At 39.1% G+C, this 23,119-nt stretch overlaps 1 protein-coding gene across 6 annotated transcripts in view; it reads left to right on the top strand.

Moving 5' to 3' along the window:
- Positions 1-12,768, top strand: part of LOC122563664 (dyslexia-associated protein KIAA0319-like protein) — a 110,288-nt gene extending 97,520 nt beyond the window's left edge. For all 6 annotated transcript variants that reach the window (XM_043717703.1, XM_043717700.1, XM_043717701.1 and 3 more), the window contains 3 exons: positions 1,274-1,364; positions 6,059-6,153; positions 9,244-12,768. In XM_043717703.1, coding sequence (XP_043573638.1) covers positions 1,274-1,364; positions 6,059-6,153; positions 9,244-9,431 — 374 coding nt within the window. In that variant the 3' untranslated portion in view covers positions 9,432-12,768. The remainder of the gene's footprint in view (positions 1-1,273; positions 1,365-6,058; positions 6,154-9,243) is intronic.
- Positions 12,769-23,119: the final 10,351 nt, after the last annotated feature.

Here is a 23,119-nt window from a genome sequence, read left to right as displayed (position 1 = left end):
AGAGTTGTGAGAGCATGGAATGCGTTGCCAGCAACAGTTGTGGAAGCAAGGTCATTGGGGACATTTAAGAGACTGCTGGACATGGATATGGTCACAGAAATTTGAGGGTGCATACATGAGGATCAATGGTCAGCACAACATCGTGGGCTGAAGGGTCTGTTCTGTGCTGTACTGTTCTATGTTCTATTAAAGGAGGCATACTAGGTAAATTGTGCAGGATGTAAACGATCACATGGAGATCAAAAAGAGGCAACTGTTGAAGATAGCTTTGAAAATAGAAGGGTGGGGGAAAAAAACAGGTCAATGTAGCTGGCCAGTTAAAGAAACATGCAGTCATTGGCTGTGTGGATGGACAGATTAGGAGTGTTCTTCTTCACAAGGGAGCAATGCATGTCATTTAGAAATTTTGTGTAGAGTAAAACTGCCTTTTGGCAAAGGGAAGGTAATGCATTTCGATCAAAGTGTACAAATGCTGAACAAACCAATAGTGATACAAAACACACAATTTATGAGGTTGTTGACTTGCTCACTGAGCTGGTAAGTTTGCTCACAGACATTTTGTCACCATGTTAGGTAACATCTGTGCACCTCCGGTAAAGCATTGGTATTCTCTCCCGCTTGCTATTTAATGTTTGGTTCTGCTAAGGTAGATGGTGTCATTTCCAGTTTTGTTGTTGGTTCAGTTTCTGAGTGGTTGGTATATAGGATCTAACTCGACATGTTTTGGTTAATCGAGTTCTGGGTTGAGTGCCAGGCTTCCTGAAGAAGGGCCTGTGCCCGAAACGTCGAATCTCCTGTTCCCTGGATGCTGCCTGACCTGCTGTGCTGTTCCAGCAATAAAATTTCATCTTTGATCTCCAGCATCTGCAGACCTCACTTTCTCCTTCCAGGAATTCCTGGGCTTGTCTCTGTTTGACTTAGCCTAGGATGGATGTTATGTGTTGGTGTCATTGGAAATTATTCATGCCACTATTTTATAGAACACATAAGAATCCCTAAAGTTAACTTGGTTCCAAAACTAGTCTAATATGTGAACTTACTTGTAAATCATGTATTCAATAGTAGTTTACTAATATCTTGTAGCTAAATTACTAGTTTTGATTAATAGAATGCTCTGTATATTAACAGGCTATTGTGGGGAGGAAAAAAAAGACATTTTTCAATTGAAGTCCATGGAGTCAGCTTGTGTTTGTGTGTGGCAGCAATAACCAAATCATTTTCCATTTTAATGCTATTAAGAATTTACATTTGTTGCTTTTGTTTTTACTTTTAGAGTGGAGCGTGCTCTACGTTGTCATAGCTGCATTTGTCATATTGGTTGCCATTGGAATTTTAGTTTGGATGGTCCTGTGCTTCTGTAAAAGGTAAAGATTAGGCACCTTGTGCAACTCAACCTGTTTCTAGTATTTTCAGCATTTCCTCTCAGTTTCTACTCCCACCCCATCCCGCAATTTCAAAACAAATAACCTTTCCTATTTAACACAGCATAGCGGTTATCCATCCAAGCTCATCTGTGAAGGCACGGGTGGAATAATGGCTCAGTGGTTAGCACTGCTGCCTCACAACGCCAGGGACCTGGGTTCAGTTCCAACGTTGGGTGACTGTGTGGAGTTTGCTCATTCTCCCCATGTCTGTGTGGGTTTCCTCTGGGTGCTCTGGTTTCCTCCTGCAGTCTAAAGATGTGCAGGTTAGGTGGATTAGACATGCTAAATTGCTCACATTGTATGTGTAGGTTAGGTGGATTAGCCATGGGAAATGTAGTGTTACAGAATAGGATAGGGGATTGGGTCTGATTGGGATGCTTTTCTGAGGGTTGGAGTGGACTCGATAGGCTGATTGGCCTGCTTTTGCATTGTAAGGCTTCTATAACTTATCTATTCTATGAAAATGTAATATTATACTAGGGGAAGATGAACCACCTCCTGATGTTCCATCAAAAAAAAAGTTATTTTATTATCTGAACCTAGTTAATCTCTCATTTTTGTTTGTATGAGCTTTTCTTGCCAAGGTGTCATGTCTCTGTCGGGGGCACAAGTGGGCCATTCAAGTTTCTGCTGTCTAGTTTACTAGGTGAGAATGGCTGAAATTAGTTACAGGTAAATTAAATTTATACCAAGTCAAGAACAACAGTTTGATATTTTCCCAAAGCTTTTAGATCCAGTGGTGGTCATTGACCTATTTCATGGATCGGGGAACATTTTGGTGCTTGTCAAGTTGTAGGCAGAGTGCTGTGTGTTGATTCTACATTACTAAATATTTCATAATGTTTAGTTGGTGGGCATTTCTCAAGATTCATTTACGCTTCTCTATAGGAATGACTGAAACTAATTAATAGGTTTGGAGGTGTATGCTTGTCATTTCGAAATAAAATCTTATAAATTATGCCAAGATTAGGATTCATTCTAAACTTAGTACCTAGACGGCATCCTCCTCCTCTTATCATCTAGATTGAGTATTGCACAGTTTCTTCTGTTTGTACTGAGACTCCAGCTGTTCAAGAGTAGTTCGATAGCTCCAATTCATCTGTAACAATCATAATTAGTTGAATTTAATCTAGGCTCCCAGTCTGGATGTACATGGAGTGAAATTAATTTAGTGTTCAAGTTTTGCTGATGAGGTTAAATATACCAGATCCTGGGGAATGGGACTGGATGTTAATAAGCAAATTGGCTCAGATCTGAATATATACTTTTCCCTTTCACTTGAGACACAGTGTATAAGAGAACCTACAATGAAAATGGGAGTATCAAGGCTGACACTAGTAATCCACTGGATCACTTCGGGTGGAGTTGTCTGAATGTATGATACAAATTTATTACAATATTTAAAAGTTACCAATTAAGTTTGTTTGCCTGATGTTAATGATTAATTTTTCTCCACCCTAATTATTGAGTCATAGAGATGTACAGCATGGAAACAGACCCTTTGATCCAACTCATCCATGCCGACCAGACATCCTAAATTAATCTAGTAGCACCTGCCAGCACTTGGCCCATATCCCTCTAAACCCTTCCTATTCATATAACCATCCAGATGCCTTTTAAAATCCACAGTTAATTGTGATCATCAGTGATGAAAAGGGATTGCTGTCAGAACAATCACGCAGCACTTAATCTTCTTGGATTATCTTCATCTGTCTTTTCAGTTGAAAGAATTTTGTTTGAAAATTATTTTGTGGTTTAACTTCAAGGATAAGGTTTTCAATTTCAACAATTGAATGCTGGACTAGGACCTTTTAATTGATTACTGTACTTCAGAGGCATCTTTGACATCCGACTTTCAGTTTTAGAAATCACCAACAATTGAAATACCATGTGGCGATCCACTGTGTGCTGTGTCAATACATACATTAGTACGTACATTTAAACAATTCATCTGAAAGTTTTATCTGTTTCCTGGAAAGAGAAAAGAACTCCAGAGTTTTGATGCACTTTGTATGGTTATAAAAGGTTGACATGCTGACTGTCCACCTTGGACAGCCTACCCTCTTCCCACTCTCCTCCATTCCATTCCAATATCAGTGCCAAGACCCCCAGTTTGCAAACTACTATTTTTGATCTCCCAATTTTTTATCTCCTCTTTCTGTTTAATAGCAGCAACATTGTCACTCATCTAAGTACTCTAGTCCATTGCAATTTAGGATGCCATCATTACCATATGATTTCTGCTGGATCGGGGATAGGTTGCAATATATTTTCTTGCAGAGGGACTCTGTTGGATTTCAGTTCATTTAGAGTTTTGTTTGCCAGCAAGGACCAGTAACTTGAGAAAAGAATACTTAAGGTATGCTTTTTATACCTCTACAGAAGAAAAGTGAGGTTCACAGAACACTTCTTAAATAACTTAGGTTTTTAAGCAGATTTACTTTCAGGGTTTATAGCAACACCTCTAGCGAAGAGAATGATCAGGTAAATAATTTGCTGTAGGTACAGTAAACAGGGTCCCTGAGGCCAAGGGGAAGCGGCACCCTTTCTGAACAACTTCTTTTCTCTCATTCTAACGGGTCTCTCCTTTCCAGATTCAGAAAAGAAAAAGCATGCTCCCATTCCTAATGAATTGTTCAGTTTCTCAATTAACCACTACCCCTCATCTTTTGTTGAGAAGAAACAGACTTTAGAAGAAAATGGTACCTTAAGTCCAACACTCTAATTGGGGTCAGGTGGAGAGACGTACAGTGTAACATTTTTCCTCACGCAGCTATACACAATTGATTAAACTATTCCTTGAGAGGTGAGACTTTCCTGCTGCTAACTTGTGCTTAGGGGTGAGGGGTTCTGTAATTGTTTAAGATTTTAAAATTACTGAGTTTAAAAATGTTTTTGCCCAAGAAGGACATACTTCCAATGATGAGCCAAAATGGCTGGTCAATCACTAACAGCTCTCGGTTAAAATGGACTTGACTGTCTCCTGTAATGGTTTCTGATTGTATATGGGCTATTAAATAACAGTGTTTCATTTACAACATGACATCTTGGAGCCATCTGAACCCCAATGAGATCCTGCTGCCTTCCACCTATTTCAAGTGGTGTAAGTACTTTTGGGCCAAAGTAGAACAGTGAAAAGGCCAAGGGGAAAGAGATTGTGTTTGCATATGAGGAGTGCCAGTAATATGAGACTGGCTAAGTGAAGGTGGCATCATAATCTAAGTCAACATGGAAGAATACAGCTACAGAAATCTTGACCCATGATCGCCATGAACCTGTCAGATAAGAGAAGCATTTTAGCTTGGAAAATGTTACAATTGGCTGTTTCTCAACATCTGATTCTCAATCAGATTGTTACGTTGACACATTAGATGGCAATAGTGTATGAGCAATCATGCAATGTTTTACATTTTTGCAACAACAATAACAACGATGGAAAAAGAAACAAAAGACAGCTTATTCAATGGGGTATTTAGAGAAGCTTCAGTAATGGTCTCCATATATAAACCAAGGATGGAAAGTGATGGCTCTCTCTTTCCACTGTTATAAAAACACTGCATGATGAGTGTATGATTGTTATCAATTAATCTAAGCCAACATGGGATTTGCAAGAACTGCCTCCAAGCCACAGTTCATATTCAGTAATTGAAAGTAAATGGTATTCCCCCCTTTCCTCTCTTTAACTAAAATAATATGATAACAACTGAATTCCTGTTCATAAAGTTGAATCCAGTTATTTGATTTCTGCCATACCTTGCAGATGTCTTTCCTTGTTTTTCAACAAAGGAAGTTACTGCTGGTATGCTGGCCAGTATTTATCCCTCCAGCAGTGTCAACTTGTTTCAGTTATGTGAGGACTTGCATCAAAACCAGTATGGTTGGACAGAAGCACCCACAGGCAATTAAATCCTCTAAGGGGATTTCTAAACGAATTACTTTTAGTGCACAGTTAGGAGCCACTACCAGTGTATGCTCAGTGACATTAAGGCAATTTTTTCCAATATCTTTTGTTCCCTTATATGTTTATGCTCATTCAGATGGATGATGGTTAGTATGATTACTTTTTCCTCCTCTTCTGCCTTCAACACCCAACAAATAAAAAAAAATCTTTATTTACAACTCCAAGAACAGACTTTATAACCCCTTTTGTGGTATTCCAAAACATTTTTCAACTAATAAGTATTTTCAAAATGTGATGGAAATACAGTTGCCAATTTATGCACTGCAAATCCTAAAGCCTGTAATGTGACTATTAGATAAAGTCTTCACTCCCTGTACGATCGTGCAAACATAGGCTATCAGTACTCCTTTTCTCACACCTTTCTTTTCTTAAAGTTTTCTTTTATCCCTATATCATCTTTTGTTAACTGTTTGCCATTTTCCTGCTTTCAGCTGAGAATGTACTTATTTTAAATACTAGGTTTGACAGAACACAAATAAGTATTGAAGGGATGGAGTAGAGCATTGCTTAATAAAAACTAATTCTGAAATAGCACAAGTTTTTTGAGTGAAGTAAGGAAGATTTATTACCCGTAGTCATGCCTTGTAACGTTAACCTTGGTTATTCTGTAATATTGTTGTAATGCAGTCCAATTCAATTGACATTTTCTAAATATTCTGGATTGATGTTTCAGGCGCAAAGGAAAACCTAGAAGGAAGAGCAGATATAAAATACTAGATGCTACAGATGATCATGAAAGTCTGGAACTGAAGTCTAACTCCAAGCCAGGTATTGGGATGCGAAAGAAACATTGACGCTGTGACTTTTCAGGGTTCATTGACTTTTTTTCTTTTACTCCTTGAATCTTACCACATCACCTAGCACCCTTCGTGACAATAGCAAGATACCTTCGCACTCTTAATATTGCACCAAAGCTATTCTCTAGCATGAACCCACTTCACGAAGAGACATTGCCAAGATCTTTTCTCCAGTCACTGAATGATGCAGCATGTTGCAAATCCAGTGTTTACAGACAAGAAACATTTAATTCTTGCAAAGTAATAGAAATTCCAAAGATAAATTGGTTTTGGCATGAACATTTTAACATTTTTTTTTAAAGGAACCTCTGTGCCCCATTTGATCTCAGAAACTATGTACATGAACCAGGTCTTAGCGGAGTTGACCCATTGCTATTGCAGAAGAAAATTCTGAACACCATGAGTCTGGTGTGCCAGTTCTCTCATCTGCCCTGTTGCAACCTCGACTCAAGAGTAGAGATTTACTGATGTTATGGAGAAGTAGACATTGGGTGCACACCGCCTTTTCACCTCTATCTGTAATAGCTCAGTCCTTTCTGTGCTAATTGCAAAAACGCTGTGATACTTGGCTTAAATATGTGTATCAAATTCCTAATGTAAATAGCTTTACAGTTTAAATTGCCTTCCTCAGCATCTAAATGACAAGGCATCAAAGGTAGAAGTGTCAGAGATACTTTTCTGAAATTAGAATAAAGGGAGATTTACTCTGCGCATGTCCTTACCAGCACAGACATGCTTGTGCATTATCCACAATTATCCCCTTTTGGATACTTTGAATTTCAGAATTTTATAATGTAAATGCTACAATTGGTCAGTTGCCTTTATCAAAGTGGGGCACAGCAATCTGTTCACCTGCAGAGAATACAACTTGTGTTTGGGGACCTATGTAACGTGAATGCTTGATGTTCAATTGGGACAAGGCAGATCAAAATTTTAGATCTAGAAGCTAGAAACTTGAAATAGTAATGCAAATTGCTGGAAAAACTTAAGTTGTATAGAGACAAAAACACTGTTTCAGGTTGACTATCTTTCATGAGAGTTTGAACTAAGACACACTGGTCTGAACATTCTTTCCTGCCCTTGCCAAAATCACAAGGATTATTCGGGGTGTGTATCTGGAGTTCTCAAGATGCATGAGCAGCAACTACTGGAGTCTGAAACAGTTTAGTGCTCTGCAACATAGTCGTACCTGATCACTCCACCCAATACCCCAATGAGACAAGCGTATAATCTTCAAATCTCACTGGAGCTCCTAAACCCCCCAAAAGAGTTATTTTACTAGCAATAATTAAGATGTTGCTTATGTAATTTTAGCACAGAGATACATCTCAAGGCATTTCACAGAAATTTAAACAAAAGTTGATGCCACGCCAAGTTAGCAGACATTAGGAGAGTAATTAATGGTATTGTGAAGAGATTAGACTTAGATTCTTGAGAGGAGAGTCGGAGTTTACTTTGCTTCTTTCAGGGCTTGGGGCTGAGACACTTGAGGCACAGCTAATAGCACTGATGTGGAAGAAGAACCAAGTGCTGTACTGGAGGAATACAAAATTCTCAGAAGATTCATGATTCATTCAGCTCATACAGACACAGTAGGCCAAATGCCTCTTTCTGGGCTGTCACATTTCTATGATGGTCGGACGAGTGGAGTATTATAGAGATGTGGAGGTGAGATTTTATTGTATGAGATTTAGATACGTTGTATAGATGAGAAGTTAAAATTTTGAATTTTGGGCAACTCTGAGCCAGTGTAGGTCAAAGAGCACACAGATGTGTGAATGATACATGGTGTGGGTTGGAGTACAGTCAGTTGTATGTTGGATGAATTGACGTTTATGGAGGGTGGAGATCCTGAAGGTTTTGAGCAGTGAAGTCTAGTTATGACTGAGGCATACATGAGGGATTCAGCAGTGGGTCGAAACAGCATAAAGATAAACATTGTTCCAGGTATGCAAGTGAGGTGTCTACAGTTGTAGAAACTATTCTTGGAAGTCAGATGGATTAGAACAGTGTAGGTCAACTTGAAATGTAAGTCAAGAAAGGAAATGAAATTAGTGAAGATGCAAAGTTTGTGATAAGGACTGAAAATGATAACTTGGAGCCGTCAGAAGACATATTTGTGTTTGGCCTCCATTACAAAGGCCTTTTATGGATGTACAAAGAGGCATTTCACAGGTATTTCTGGTTCCTTAATTTATCTCAGTTGAGCTGAGAAAATATTTCTGTAATCCCTCTAACCGGGCCTTAAAGGCCTAATCTAAACTGGGTCGAATCCCGCGACAGCTGGGTTCCAACCCATTTAACACTTGCAGCTACCTATGTAAAAACAAAATGGATTGAAGTCTAGGATCCTGCTTTTTGAACTAAATTGTATAACACTTTTTTGAATAGTCTCTGTTATAAGGCTGCATATAATAACAGGTTGAGCAATTTCTGCAAATGAACTCAATATGTACAATGGGGAAGAAAGCATCATTGTTTCACTTTTATTTTTTCATTTTTGTCATAATGTAAGACTTTGAGTTTGGCACATGTAAAAATACTTTGTGGTATTTTGGTTGTTACTGTAATCTATTCAACAAAAATTAAAACAATTTATCAACACACTAGTTTAACTTGTTCAAAGTTTGGGACCTTAAAATTTTGCTTTGTAACTTGAAGATGGGCCTCTTTATATTTTATTTTAACTAATTTTTTAACTCCAGAGTTAAATGTTCACTTTGTTGATATATTCTCATTTACTATTGCACAATCCTACTTCAGTTGATCAGCCAATAACAACAAAAAAAAATCTGTCACTAAACCTTATATTTGTATGTGCAATGGAGTTATGCTAATGGTAATAGGAATATGCAGCTGGTGCTGACTATATTCACGGTTAAAATCTTGGTGCCATACCGACATGACTTGAATTTCTAAATTCCTACTTTCCTTTCTCAAATAGGCAGTATTATCAAACTAATAGCAGCTTCACCAGCAAAAATACCACATAAGCTGTTCTTTGACGGTGATTATTTTTCCGCTCTATTTTGCGGTGTTGCTGATAAATGTTTCATTGCAGTTGGCAGGCTGAAAGCTCCAGCACAGAACACCAGCCTAATGGTTTCAGAATCTGAACTTGACAGTGATGAAGCGATCTTCACCTGGCCAGACAGAGAGAAAGGGAAATTACTGCGAAACCAGAATGGATCAATCCACAATGGCCAAATAGTTGAAAAAACTAAGAAACAAAGGGAAGAAATCCTATAAGTGGAATCTAGCCACCAGACTTGTAGAAACTATAGAGCTAGGATAGAAGCTGTCTCCCAGTATTATCTCTGCTCAGTAAAATGAAGATTGACCTGAAGCAATAGTGACTGCTATGCTGCATGCAGTGTGTCAACCATACCTGCAAAATGAGTCAGTTCAGCATTCTAATGCTTAAACTGCTCATCGTGTTTGAGATTAACAGAATCTGATCTCTCAATTGAAGGTGAGAAAAAGACTTGGGAGAGATATAAATTGGCCAAAAACTGTGGCTGCACTCGATACTTCAGCAATTAACGATCTGCAGGTTTGTGGTTTTGATGCTCTCTATCCAGTGAGACATCTACTGGAAATCTATTGCACTGCAGCTTAAAATTTTAAAGCCAAAAATGTGATGTGGGAACACACTGGATGTCTTGTGAACTTTAATCATTACCCAACGCTTGGATATGACCACTTCCTTCAGTTCAGCAGTTGGATAAATATGCTGAAGTCCATGGAAAACTGAATACTGTGATGCTAAGCATTGTCCTGGGATTCTGGAAATTTTAGTATGAACTTCTACTATTCTCTTTTTGAAGACTTGTAATGCAGGTGAAGACAAAGGGATTTATTGTCTTCACTTGTTTTAGTGAGTTGACTGCAATGCAGAAGTGTTGCACATCTGACAATGGCCCTGGGTTGTTTTAGGTTTGTAAAAATAATTATCACTACTGTATTTTTCTGTTAATATTGGGAATGTGTTGGTTTTATTAGTGTGAAGTGTTGACAGGGTGTTCTTAATTTATTCTTTTGATGGGAAGGCACTAATTTGCAATGTTTATTCCCTTCCAATGAATGTAGGTCTGTATTTGCTGCTCACTTGTTTCTCCATTTTCAAAAAAAAATTGTCTTCCTTTTAAATACACTGGCACTTGGGCTTCACATCTTGATACCGGTGAACGATCCAATTGGTGGTCATTTAAAATGGCAAAGGAATAATGTAATGACCAAGGCATGAGTAACAGTCCCCTATTTAGTGCCTTCCAGGAATAGAAATATTATTTAACTGTCTTTTGAAATATATCTGTTGTACACCAGCAAAACAAATGCTGTGCTACTGATAATTAAATAAAGAAAGGTTTTGAAGGAACTATGTACCTTAATTTAAAATGGTAAAAAGTTGAAAACTTCGATTACTGGATCAATTCTGGATGATACGTTCAAAAGAAACTTCTTTAAAATTATTTTATTGATTTGATCTTTCAATGTTGACAAGACTGCACTATTAACTGATTATTATTATTATTTATCAAAATTCAACACAGCATTATACTGTTACTTTAAAATATCATTCGTCCATTACTTGGAATTGCTATAAGTAAATATTCTAACAGTTCTTTCCATTATAATGCACACTACAATGATTCCTGTCAGAAGAATAATGTAAATTGGATTGCTGCTTAAATAGGAGTGACTTTTTAGAAAAAAAATGTGATATCGTCAGAATGAGCTCATCGGGCATGTTTGTTGATTTTTCAAATGGTTTCCCAATTTCGAGTATCTATTCTCTAAGCTGCTCCATTTATTTAAAAAGAGATGGTATGGGTCCATGTTGGACTACAGAAGAAATATAATGAGTTACGTGCTGCTGAGCCATCCATGAAGATCCCAGTTCTTGGTGTGTGTGTGTGTGCTACTGAAATCTTCCCTGTAATTTCCTCTGAGAAGGGACCAGCTATCCAGACATTTCTGCTGGAAAAACCCATCTATTGGTTAGACTGATAACTCTAACTTATGTAGTCTGCTTATGCATAACAAAAAAGCAACACGAATAAGGTACCAAAAAGGCTGTTGGCATCAATTTAATTGTGTTGCAACATGGTTAATTGATTTCCAGAGATAATCCATGCACAGAGAAACCTACTGTTGCCTATCTATCTATGAATGTTGAGTAGAAAAGGAGAAGGCCTAGAAATAATGTTTAAGAAGGAAAGAACTTGTGATTTTGATGTCCAAAAGTACTTAGTGTCCAATGAAAAGGTTTTCAAGTACAGAAACTGTTGTAATATGGGGAAGCATGCCCGCCAGTTATACATAGTGATGTGCCACAAACCATGAAATAAATTATCTTTCTTTTCCCAAAGTAGTTTGAGAGATCAGGTGGACTTTGGTTTAACAATGTACCTAAAAGATGGCATCCCTGACAGCACTCAGCAGTGTATCGGTATATGTCAGGGTCAATTCTGTGCTCATGTCTCGAGCCAAGGTTGGTAACATACGTCCAGTTGTACAAATTTATCTTGGTGGTTCTTTTTGTTTTGAAACACGTTTGTACTTGGACTTGGCACACAGCTGAGCAAACTATCCAAGAAATAGCTAAGAATATGATTCATATGTAATTATCTTTAATTGATCATACTTAGAGCGGTATAGAATCCATAGTTTTTTCAATTCATCCTCTACAAAGTTCTTATAAATTGCTTTTCCCCAGGTTTCATTGGTGTTTGGATTGACAATGTTTCATACAAAGGATGAAAGATCCATTCTTTTTGATTAAACCAAGGTGACCATAAGTCAAAATTGCATAATATTCTTCCATTCATTTGTCCATCTTCCAACAAATACAGGATTTTCAGACGAATAGATTTAATTTATAATGTAATAATTTTACATTATTAGTACTTATAGTTTAGATATTTCAAAACTTCACATGGAAGTAAAGGCTTGCGTCTTCTACCTGATGAGGGTAATGAGGTAATCATGAGGTAATCATCTTAAATGCACTGCTTTTGAACCCAGGTACAAAAAAGTAAACTTTCACCAAAAGAGTAACATTTGGAGATTAACCATTCATTTATTAAAGCTAGATAATGACCTTGGAAGATGCAAGCATTGAATATGTTTACAGTTATGGGGAATGACAACAATTGTATCGTTCACCTTTTCTTGCATAACATACACTGTATTGAAATGTTACACTATGCACCAGCATTTGTCACTGTGGAGAATTTTAATAGAGCTCGTGTGTTTTTGTTAACTTTGAAGTACAAGTCCTGCTTTTAAAAGTAAGTGGATGGTTCCTGGTAATAAGCAGCTGATCAGTTGAAGTAAGGATTTTAAAACTTTGACAGTTTGCTTATTTTGTTTGAAGTTTTGTCAATGTCTAAAATTTATTTTTTAAAGAGAGCTAAATGTGTTTATTTTAATGTTTAAAAGGTTGACTCCTTCATTGACACATTGTTTAATAGCCAGGTGTCCAAGAAAGTCTGATTGATGTGACATTGTATAATATGGGGAAATAACACCGGAGTAAGGACTTTCTTTCCATTAAAATGGCATCTCAGTGCATTTTCATTAAGTTTCATTCATTTGTGTTTTTATTCATTCTTAATGTGTTCTTTTCTAATCATGTATATTATGACCAGACTCCACATACAATTAATAAGTATTCCTGAGGGGACGACAAAGCATTGTCCATTTAATCTCGCTTGTGAGGTGTTAAGCTTATGATGGATAGCTGTAATACAATCTCCATGGAATTTTATACTTTGCTAATTTCATTGTCTGTGTTGATTTTTATCTTTTTAAATATAGACGTGCATCGATATTGTCATATCTAGATGACAATATTTTATTCCATTCCCCAATTCATTTGGATCGTCCATGCAAAGCTTATAAATTATACACTACTATTTGTTGGAACAATGAAATACATTTTAACATGCTATTCTGGTACCATTGTCTAAACTTGTGCTAACAAAGCAAATAATCATTTTAAAAGGTTTTGATACCAAAGATTGTAATTTTAAGAAATCTCTGGGTTAGTTTGAACGTGATAGTGTTAGCAGAGAAATTCACATTATAAGTGAAAGCCAAGTTTCATAACTGTTCCCAACCCTGTATTTCCATTTTCTGTAATTTTGCACCAGTTATTCACGTTCTTAAGCCTGCTACTCTTTTTTTTTAAGTCGGCTTTGACCACAAATTCTCAATTTAACTTCTGTTTGGTATTTTTTTTTCAAATCACAATGGACCAACAATTCCTTTCATTGACCACCTGTCAGATGATATTTCCGCTATTTTTAACTTCTACATGAATACATGACCATTTTATGAGAAATGTTCTTGTCCCTCAATCATAAGACTTAGAAGCAGAAGCAGGCATTAAATAGATTGTCTAATCTGGCAATCCTCAACTTCACTTGCCTACCTTTTCCCTGTACCCCTTTTCCCTGTCTGCCTTGAATATTCTTAATGACCCTTCCTTAACAGCCCTCTGTGGTTTAAAAAAAAAACTACAGAAATGAAAATAAATTACTAGAGAAACTCAGCTGGTCTGGCAGCATCTGTGAACAGAAAAACAAAGTTAATGTTTCAAGTCCAATGACTCTTATTAAGAATAGTGCCTTTGGACTGGAAGTATTAACTCTGTCTCTCTCGCCACAGATGTTGCAAAACCTGTTGGGTTTCTCAAGCACTCTTTATTTCCAATATCTAGCATTTATTGTATTTTGCTTTATTTAAAACTAAAATCACAGATTCACTGCCCTCTGAGAAGAAATTCCTAATTGCCTTTGAACTAAATGGGCAATCCCTTACTAGTCATAGAGTCATACACCACAGAAATAGACCCTCGACCCCAACCCATCCGTGCCAACCAGTTTCCTAAACCAAACTAGTATTGTTTGCCTGCATTTGGCTCATTTCACTCATTTCCCCCTCAAACTTTCCAATCCAGTTGTAACTGCACTTGTCCTCTACCAAGGCAGCTTGTTCCTTTTATATGCACCACCCTCTCCCCGCCCCCACCCCCCCACACAGCTGCACCCAACTTTGAACCTAGGCCCTATAGTTTTGGACTCCCCATAAATATTCACCTTATCTATGCCCCTCATGATTTTATAAGCCTCTATATGGTCATTCCCTTCCTCCCCCACCCCACGCGCACACACACTACCCCCCAGCTCCCATGCTTCAAGGAGAAAAGTCCCAGCCTTTCTCTAAGTCAAGCCCTTCAATCTTGTTAAAAATCCTAGTAAATCTTTTTTTAATAGCAATTTAGTACTCTGAAATTATACACTGTAGTCCTAGACTCACCCTCAAGGGCAAACTGCTTCTGCATTAAACACGTCAAGTCTCCTAAGACTCTTGTGTTTCGATAAGGGCATCACTCATTCTTGTAAACTTCAGTGAGTACTTGTCTAACTACTCAACCTCTCTTCGTAGGAAATCCCTTTATATCTGGGATGAACCATGTGAACCTTCTTTGGACTACCTCCAGTGCCATTAAATTATTTCCTTTTGAGGGGGCCAAAACTCTTTATAGTATTCTAGGTGTGGTCTAATCAGTACCTTCTATAATTTTAGCAAACCCTCCCTATTTTATACTCCGTTTCCTTTGAAATCATGTCAAACATTCCATTTGCCTTCCTCATTAGCTGCTGAACTTGGATACTAGCTTTTTGTGATTCATGCATGAGGACACCCAGATCCTCTGTGCTACACCTTTCTGTAGTCTTTTTCCATTTAAATCACATTCAGTTTCTCTGTTCTTCCTGCCAAACTGCAAAACCGTACATTTCCTCTTATCATTTTCCATCTGCCAAGATTTTTTTCCACTCATTTTAATTGCCTATTTCCCTCTGCAGACTCTGTATCTGCAATAATTTTTTTTCTGTAACCTTTGTGGACAGTGCAGTGACTGGCATGCTGGGATGGGACAGAACATTAAGCTTGTCCAATCATTACGGCAAAGCATAAGGCTAACCATTAATACCCAAAGATAAAAGGCTTCCTTATCTATAAGAATAGATCTTCCTTTATAACTATAGCAAAAAGCCAGAGCTTAATGGCAAAGCTGTATCCTATATCCCACCAGCTGAAACACAGAAATACCTAAATGGCTGCATCGATTCCTGTCAAAGTGTAGCACTGGAAAAGCACAGCAGCTCAGGCAGCATTCGAGGAGCAGGAGAATCAATGTTTCAGGCATAAGCTCTTTGTCAGGAATGCCCCTGCTCCTCGGATGCTGCCTGACCTGCTATGCTTGTCCAGCACTACACTTTTCCACTCTGATCTCCAGCATCTGCAGTCCTCATTTTCTCTTGCATAGCTTCCTGAGCAGGCATGGCAGAGGATGATTGGAACCAGAAGCTCAAAACATGAGGGGCCAACCTGAGAACAGTTGCTCACCAACCAGCACAAAAAGAAATTGAGATCTTGAGGACTCTTGTGATTTACCAGGTTGTGTTTCCATCAGATCCTCTCTGAAGTGCAACAGAGCACACTCGTCAAATCACCAAAAATTCCTCTCAACAGTTCCTACACTTGGCACCTCAGACAACTGATGGCCTCCTGTACTGCAACAATGGGATCAGCATGACAACTTTTTAAAGTGCAAATTCCAGTGATGGATATTTGAAAATGTGAAGCACTCAAAACATCCATGGACTCGGTGATTCAGCGGTCATTCCAATCCTGAGACCAATGCAGCACAGTATCAAGGGACTATGAGAGCTCAGAATATTTCCTGAAGGGACATTGGTTGGAGTCTCTGGTGAAATCAAAGTAAAATTGATGAAGAAATATGCACTGTGGAGTGAATGGGAATTTGCAAAGTGGTTAAACTTCAAAAGCCATGATATGGACATGACATATACCATAAATATGATAAAGTCTCAAGAGTATGGTCCAATCTGCATATAATAACAATTTCTTACTACGATGTAACCTTTACCTTAAACAGTTGAACCTTGTGCTGGGCCAACCATACATGATTTAAGAATTTGTCAGAGATGCAAGGCTTGTAATGAAACTTGATGTATTTCCGGGTACTGAGAACGCAACAATAAAGTGCCACAAGAAGATCTTGGGCCAAATACAGTATAATGATACATCACCAAGGATGGCTGGACTTTGTCCATTTCGCCTTGGTTCTAATTAGAGTGATGGCTTTGTCTGAAAACCTGGCATAATATTCAGAAGAGTCAAAGTTGTGGTGGGATGTCACAGTCTATTGAGAGGATAATGACAAGACACTAAAACAGGCTTGGGATTTTAAAAAACTGAAATGTAAAGACCCTATACCAGAGATCACGGAAATGGCAGGGGGCTCCAACCTGCAATATTTGGCTGTGTGATAGATATGAGGCAAGTGGCTAAAAAGCAACCACTTCCGAATGCAATTCCTGGAGATGCAAATTATTCATCCAGCAAATATTAAGATTGACTGATTATCATCCCTGACCCTAGCGTAACTTCAAATCATCAGCAATAGAAGGGTAAGGTGACAATATTGCAAGCCCCAGCTCTGAATGGGAGATGACTAACATAAATGGCTTTGTCTGAGGACATGTGGAGTAGGCACCAACACAGGTTACAAAATAATGGTAGCAGTTAAGAGGAAAATTTTTAAAAAGTGGCTTTATTATCATAATTCAAGGTTCATCGAAAAGCTAATTTGCACAATTCTGCTTTAATCGCTCAACAGTAAAATACATCAAATGATGTCGATGTCCTCAGTCAATAACCATAACAGCACTCCACCTCTGAATTCTTCTAACACAAAAAATCTCCTTGGTAACTTGGAATGGTCACCTGACTTAATAAGGTACCTAGTTGCAGTCCTCTGCTCAGCATCCAGTATAGTTGCACAAATCGACATATGTCCCGATATCAAGCGATGTGAAAACATGGAAAAGGCAGAAACTTGAGTGTTTCAAAATGGCCAAATGCCTTATCAGCTAATTAGTGAGGTGTGTGAATGCATGAATATGATTCCCACTGTCCTTCCATACTTTCTAGCTAAAACAGAGCTAAGTGAACAGGCTTGGCAGAATCAGAAGTGAGAAGATTCTGTTGAGCTTGACTCTGTAGTCTGGTTCTGTCAAGAGATGGAGAGTAATTAGAGGTCTTGGCCACTGGTGAAATGCCACTCCCTTTATCATTCTTTATCCACTGGTTAGAAGTGGTCAGGCATGATCTGTTCTGGAAGCGCTGGCAGGTGGAGGTTTCAACAGAGTCTGTGCATGTGTCACAGTGTAATGCAGGTATCCCAAAGTGAGATCAGGGATTAAAGAAATTTGCCATGAAGCAGAAAGATAAATACCCCTGGATCTTGGTCTGTATTCCTAATGAAAATCATGAAAGGGTGGGGGGGGGGGGGGGGGGAGGCGGTCTGACGATCTGCTGACCTCACCCTATTAGTTTTAACGAGGAGGTGTCTGAGAAACTACCGCAGGGTTAACTGGTTTGTGATGGCTAAGTGTTCATAATGATGTCACTTTTTGATCCTTCAATGATACGAAGAGCCAATATTGTGAAGCAGAAATCTCTTTCTTTTATTCATTCATGATTCACGAAGGTGATGGAGAGCTTCCTTCTTGAATCACTGCAGTCTATGCACTGCTGAACGGCCCTAGTGGAACCCAAACTGGACATCATTGAGCAGGTTATTGATGAGCAGGTGCTGCTTGATAACACAGTTGATAACAACTTCTATCACTTTACTGATAATCAAAAGTAGTCTGATGGGGCGGTAATTGGCTGGTTTGGATTTGTCTGGCTTTTTATGTATAGGGCGTACTTGGGCAATTTTCCACACTGTCCGATAGATACCAGTTTTGTCATTGCATTGGAATAGCCTGGCTAGGGTATCAGTAAGTTCTGGAACAAAAGTCCTCAGTGCTATTACCAAAATGTTGTCCAGGTTTGACAGCCTTTGCAGTAATCAGTGTTTCCAACCATTGTATGATATCCCATGGAGTGAATTGAATTGGCTAAAATGTTGCTGGTAAACCACTGGAGGAGGTCAAGATGGATCATCCACTTGGCTCTTCTGGCTGAAGATTACTGCAAATGCTTCAGCCTTTTTTTTAAAACATTGTGTTGGGCTATTCTATCATTTGAGGTTGAGGATATTTGTGGAACTTCCTCCTGCAGTGAGTTGTTCAATTGTCCACTAGCGTTAATGACTGGAGGTGGCAGGACTGCAGAGCTTATATCTGATTGGTTCATTGTAGAATCATGTAATTATGTCTATCACTTGCTGTTTCTGCTGTTTGGCATGCAAATTGTTGATAGCTTCATCAGGTTGGCATCTCATTTTTAGGTATGCCTGGTGCTGCTCCTGGCATGCCCTCCTGCACTCTCCATTAAACCAAGGTTGATCCCCCGGCTTGATGAAATGGTTGTGAGGGATATGCTGGGCCATGAGGATGATTGTGCTGGAGTATAATTTTTTTATTGCTGATTACCCATAGCTCCCTATGGATGCCCAGTCGAGTTGCTAGATCTATTTTGAAGACTGTACAATTTAGCACAGTGATGGTGCCACACAACATGGAGTGTATTCTCAATGTGAAGACAGGACTTTGCCTCCACAGGGACTGTGCAGTGGTCACTCTAACCAATTCTGTCATGCACCGATGCATCTGCAGCCAGAAGATTGGTAAGGATAAGGTCAAATATGCTTCTACCTCATGTTGGTTCTCTGACCACCTGCTGCAGACTTAGTCTAGCAGATATGTCCTTTAGGGCATGATCAGCTTGATCAGTAGCATGGCTGTCAAGCAACTCTTGGTGGACATTGAAATCCCCCATGCTGACTACGTTTTGTGCCTTTACCATCCTCGGTGTTTTCTCCAAATGTTGTTCAACATGGAGGAGTTCTGATTCACCAGCTGAGGGAGGACAGGAAATGGTAATCAGCAGGAGGTTTCCTTGCCCATGTTTAACTTGAAGCTGTGAGACTTATGGGATCCAGACTCAATGTTGAGGATCCTCAGGACAACTCCCTTCTGACCAGATGCTAGTGAGGCGTCACATCCGATGGGACAGAACATGTCCGGAATGGTGATGGTAGTTTCTGGGACATGGTCTGTAAAGTATGTTTTCATGATTATGACTGTTAGGTTGTCATTTGACTAGTCTGTGAAACACCTCTCCATGATTTTGGCACTCATCCCAGATGTTAGTGAGGAGGACTTTGTTGGGTCAACAGGGATGTTTCTGCCATTACCTCCCAGTGCTTAGTCGATGGCAGGTGATCAGCCTGGTTTCATTTCTTTGTTGAGACTTTGAAGAGTTTGATGTAACTGAGCAGATTATTAGATCATTTCAGAGGGCAATTGAGAGTCAACCACTTTGTTATAGCTCTGGAGTCAGATGTAGAACAAAGACCAAAGAACATTACAGCGCAGGAGCAGGCCCTTCAGCCCTCCAAGCCCATGTCGATCCATGTCCTCTATCTAAATCTGCCGTCTATTTTCTAAGGATCTGTATCCCTTTGCTTCCTATCCATTCATGTATCTAGGCATTCCAGGCACCCACCACCCTCTGCGTAAAATCTCCCCTAAACTTTTTCCCTCTCACTTTGAACTCGTGACCCCTAATAATGGAGTCCACTCTGGGGAAAAAGTTTCTTGCTATACACCCTATCTACACCTTTCATGATTTTGTAGGCCTCAATCAGGTCCCCCTCAATGAAAATAATCCTAATCTACTCAACCTCTCCTCGTAGCTAGCACCCTCCATACCAGGGAACATGCTGGTGAACCTCCTCTGCACCCTCTCCAAAGCATCCACATTCCTTTGGTAATGTGATGATCAGAACTGTACACAGTATTCCAAATGTAGCTGAACCAAAGTCTTGTACAATTGTAACGTGACCTGCCAATTCTTGTACTCAATGCCCCGTCTGATGAAGGAAAGCATGCCGTATGCCGCCTTGACCATTGTACTGACCTGTAGGCCAGACTACATGAGGATGACAGATTTTCTTTCCTTTAACAAATTCAGATATCCAATGGGCTTCCATTTTTTTAAAAATTCAATTGAAATTTGACTATATTGCAACTTTTGAATAATGAAATATCCCATGTAATCCTCGCCAAAGACTTCAAGAGAAACATGGCCCAACGTGTCCTAATTTTGTTAAACTCAGACTTTGAATTTCAATTTTGATGGAACTCATTCCAGACAGTAGTTTTAGTTTTGTTGTGAGTACTTTCTTTTTCTCAACAATGATTGTTGGTCTGTTGCAATTTGAAAACACAATGAATTATGTTCTTATAAATAGAAGTTAAATTGAGAATGAAGAATCAAAACATTTTCACCTGTAGCAGTCTTGAGAAAAGATAGGTGACTGGGACATAGTAGGAGCTGGAGATTAAGAGTTGGGAACAGAAATGAAATGTGTTTTTCCAGAAATAAAATGAATTTCTCTGGTTATATTCAATCTGCCTTTGACAACATCTTAAAACAGTCTTCAGTCATATAATGTCAAATTATCTGCCAGGTGTCTGAGGTGAAAAGTTGGGCTCAATATAAAATTTATATTCTATGTATTAATTTGTCAATGTTGCTGCATTTTTCTATTATAAGAGTTTTGGCCAATGTAGATTAGATTACTTACAGTGTGGAAACAGGTCCTTCGGCCAAACAAGTCCACACCGACCCGCGGCCCACCCATTCCCCTACATTTACCCAACACTACGGGCAATTTAGCATGGCCAATTCACCTAACCTGCACATCTTTGGACTGTGGGAGGAAACCGGAGCACCCGGAGGAAACCCATGCAGACACTGGGAGAATGTGCAAACTCCACACAGACAGTCGCCTGAGTCGGGAATTGAACCCGGGTCTCTGGCGCTGTGAGGCAGCAGTGCTAACCACTGTGCCACTGTGTTGCCCAATGTGTTGTGATCGGAATTAAAATCTGGTATTCCCTACTTTGAAATTCTCTTTTCTGAGAATAAATGAGCCATTTAATTTAGTTTTCTTTTGTGCTCAAAAGGTGCATCCTTCAACTGTCTAAAACCCAATGTCGTGTGTTCCAATTTAATAAGTAATGTAGTTCTCAGACATTCTAGATTTGAGTTCTCATATGTGCCCTTATATGTAAATTAAAGGAGAAAGTGAGGTCTGCAGATGCTGGAGATCAGAGCTGAAAATGTGTTGCTGGAAAAGCGCAGCAGGTCAGGCAGCATCCAGGGAACAGGAGAATCGACGTTTCGGGCATAAGCCGAAGAAGGGCTTATGTTCCCTGGATGCTGCCTGACCTGCGCTTTTCCAGCAACACATTTTCAGCTATGTAAATTAAAGAACAATCCATGGCAAAATCAAGAGATATCTCAATGGGCTTTATTAGCAGAACTGTATATAGGGTACTATATCGTCAATTGTATTACATTTTTTTCCACAAATGAGATAAGAAAACTTTTTCAAAAAGTCTCAAGTTGCAACTTCCTCAGGTTTTTGATGCCATCATAGGATGCAGCACAGGACCAGGCTCTATGGCCCACCATGTCTGTGTCAACCATGATGCCATTCTAAACTAATCCCATCTGCCTGCACATGGTCCATATTCCTCTATTCCCAGTCTGTCTTGTGTCTGCCTCCTAATGTTGCTATTGTATCTGCTTATACCACCTCTTCTGGCTGCATGTTCCAGGCACCTACCACCCTTTGATTTTTTAAAAATCTGCTTTAAACTTCCCCCTTTCACACTAAACCCGTGCCCCCTAATGCTTGATGTTTCCACCCTGGGGAGAGAGCCTCTGATTGTCCACTCTATCCACACCTCTTGTAATTTTGTATATTTCTAACAGGTTGCCCCTCAGCCTCTGATGCTCGAGCAAAAGTAAATAAATCCAAATGTATGCAACCTCTCCTTGTAGCTAATACACTCCAATCCAGGCAACACCCTGGTATAGCTGTTTTGAACCTTCTTCAAAGCCTCCACAACTTTCCCATAGTGTGGCAACCAGAAATACACACATTACTCCAAATGTGGCCTGACTGAAGTTTTATACAGCTCTAACGTGCAATATTATCTGCCAGTAATTCCTCTTGCTCTGTTGGTTGAACAATATGTATTTTATTGGGATCACAACGATCTATCTTTTCCAGCCTTTCCAATTGTCAATTAATCCAAAATAAGATTGTTTAAATCTTTTGTCCAGATGGTAAATCTAGACAACCACTATTTGACTTTATAAAATTTCTTCACACTCCCCTCATTTAAAGGATAATTAAAGTGAGTATGATGTGCACTATGGATAAAGTGAAGACTGTAGATGCTGGATATCAGAGTCAAAATGTGTGGCGCTGGAAATGTGCAGCAGGTCAGGCAGTATCCGAGAAGCAGGAGAGTTGACTTTTCGAGCATGAGCTCTTCATCAGGTTTGTCCCTGATGAAGAACTCATGCTCAAAACGTTGACTCTCCTGCTCCTTGGATGCTGCCTGACCTGCTGCACATTTCCAGCGCTACACTTTTTGACTGTGTACCATGCATGTTAGCCAATGAAATTGATCAGGCTAGCTTATGTTTCAGTTGAGAATACTTTATTAAGCAGGTTGCAGTATCATGGTTCTGTAAAAATCATTCATTGTTTTGAACTAACACTTGGGCTGAAATTTTCCCTTACCTGGTGTGGCACGAGCAATGGCAGAAAAGGTGGGGAAATATGAGGAGAATGAAAACCAGGTCTTTGACATAGAGAAAACACTTTTTCCAATTTTCCCCTCAGACCTTAAATTATGACATCAGCAACTACTTGTTTCCTTCCATTTGCATCTTGTTGAAGACCCATTTTGCCTTATTTTACAGCACTTATAATTTCCTCTTCTTTCCCGACTAACTTAATGGCACAGATTCCCAACATGTAAATCAGTGTGTGTATCTGGCAGTTGTAGTCATTGCTTGCT

The sequence above is a fragment of the Chiloscyllium plagiosum genome, chromosome 27, assembly GCF_004010195.1.
Source record: "Chiloscyllium plagiosum isolate BGI_BamShark_2017 chromosome 27, ASM401019v2, whole genome shotgun sequence".
NCBI lineage: Eukaryota > Metazoa > Chordata > Chondrichthyes > Orectolobiformes > Hemiscylliidae > Chiloscyllium > Chiloscyllium plagiosum.
Note: the sequence above shows the minus strand (reverse complement) of the source record. Positions and strands in the feature narration are given on the sequence as shown.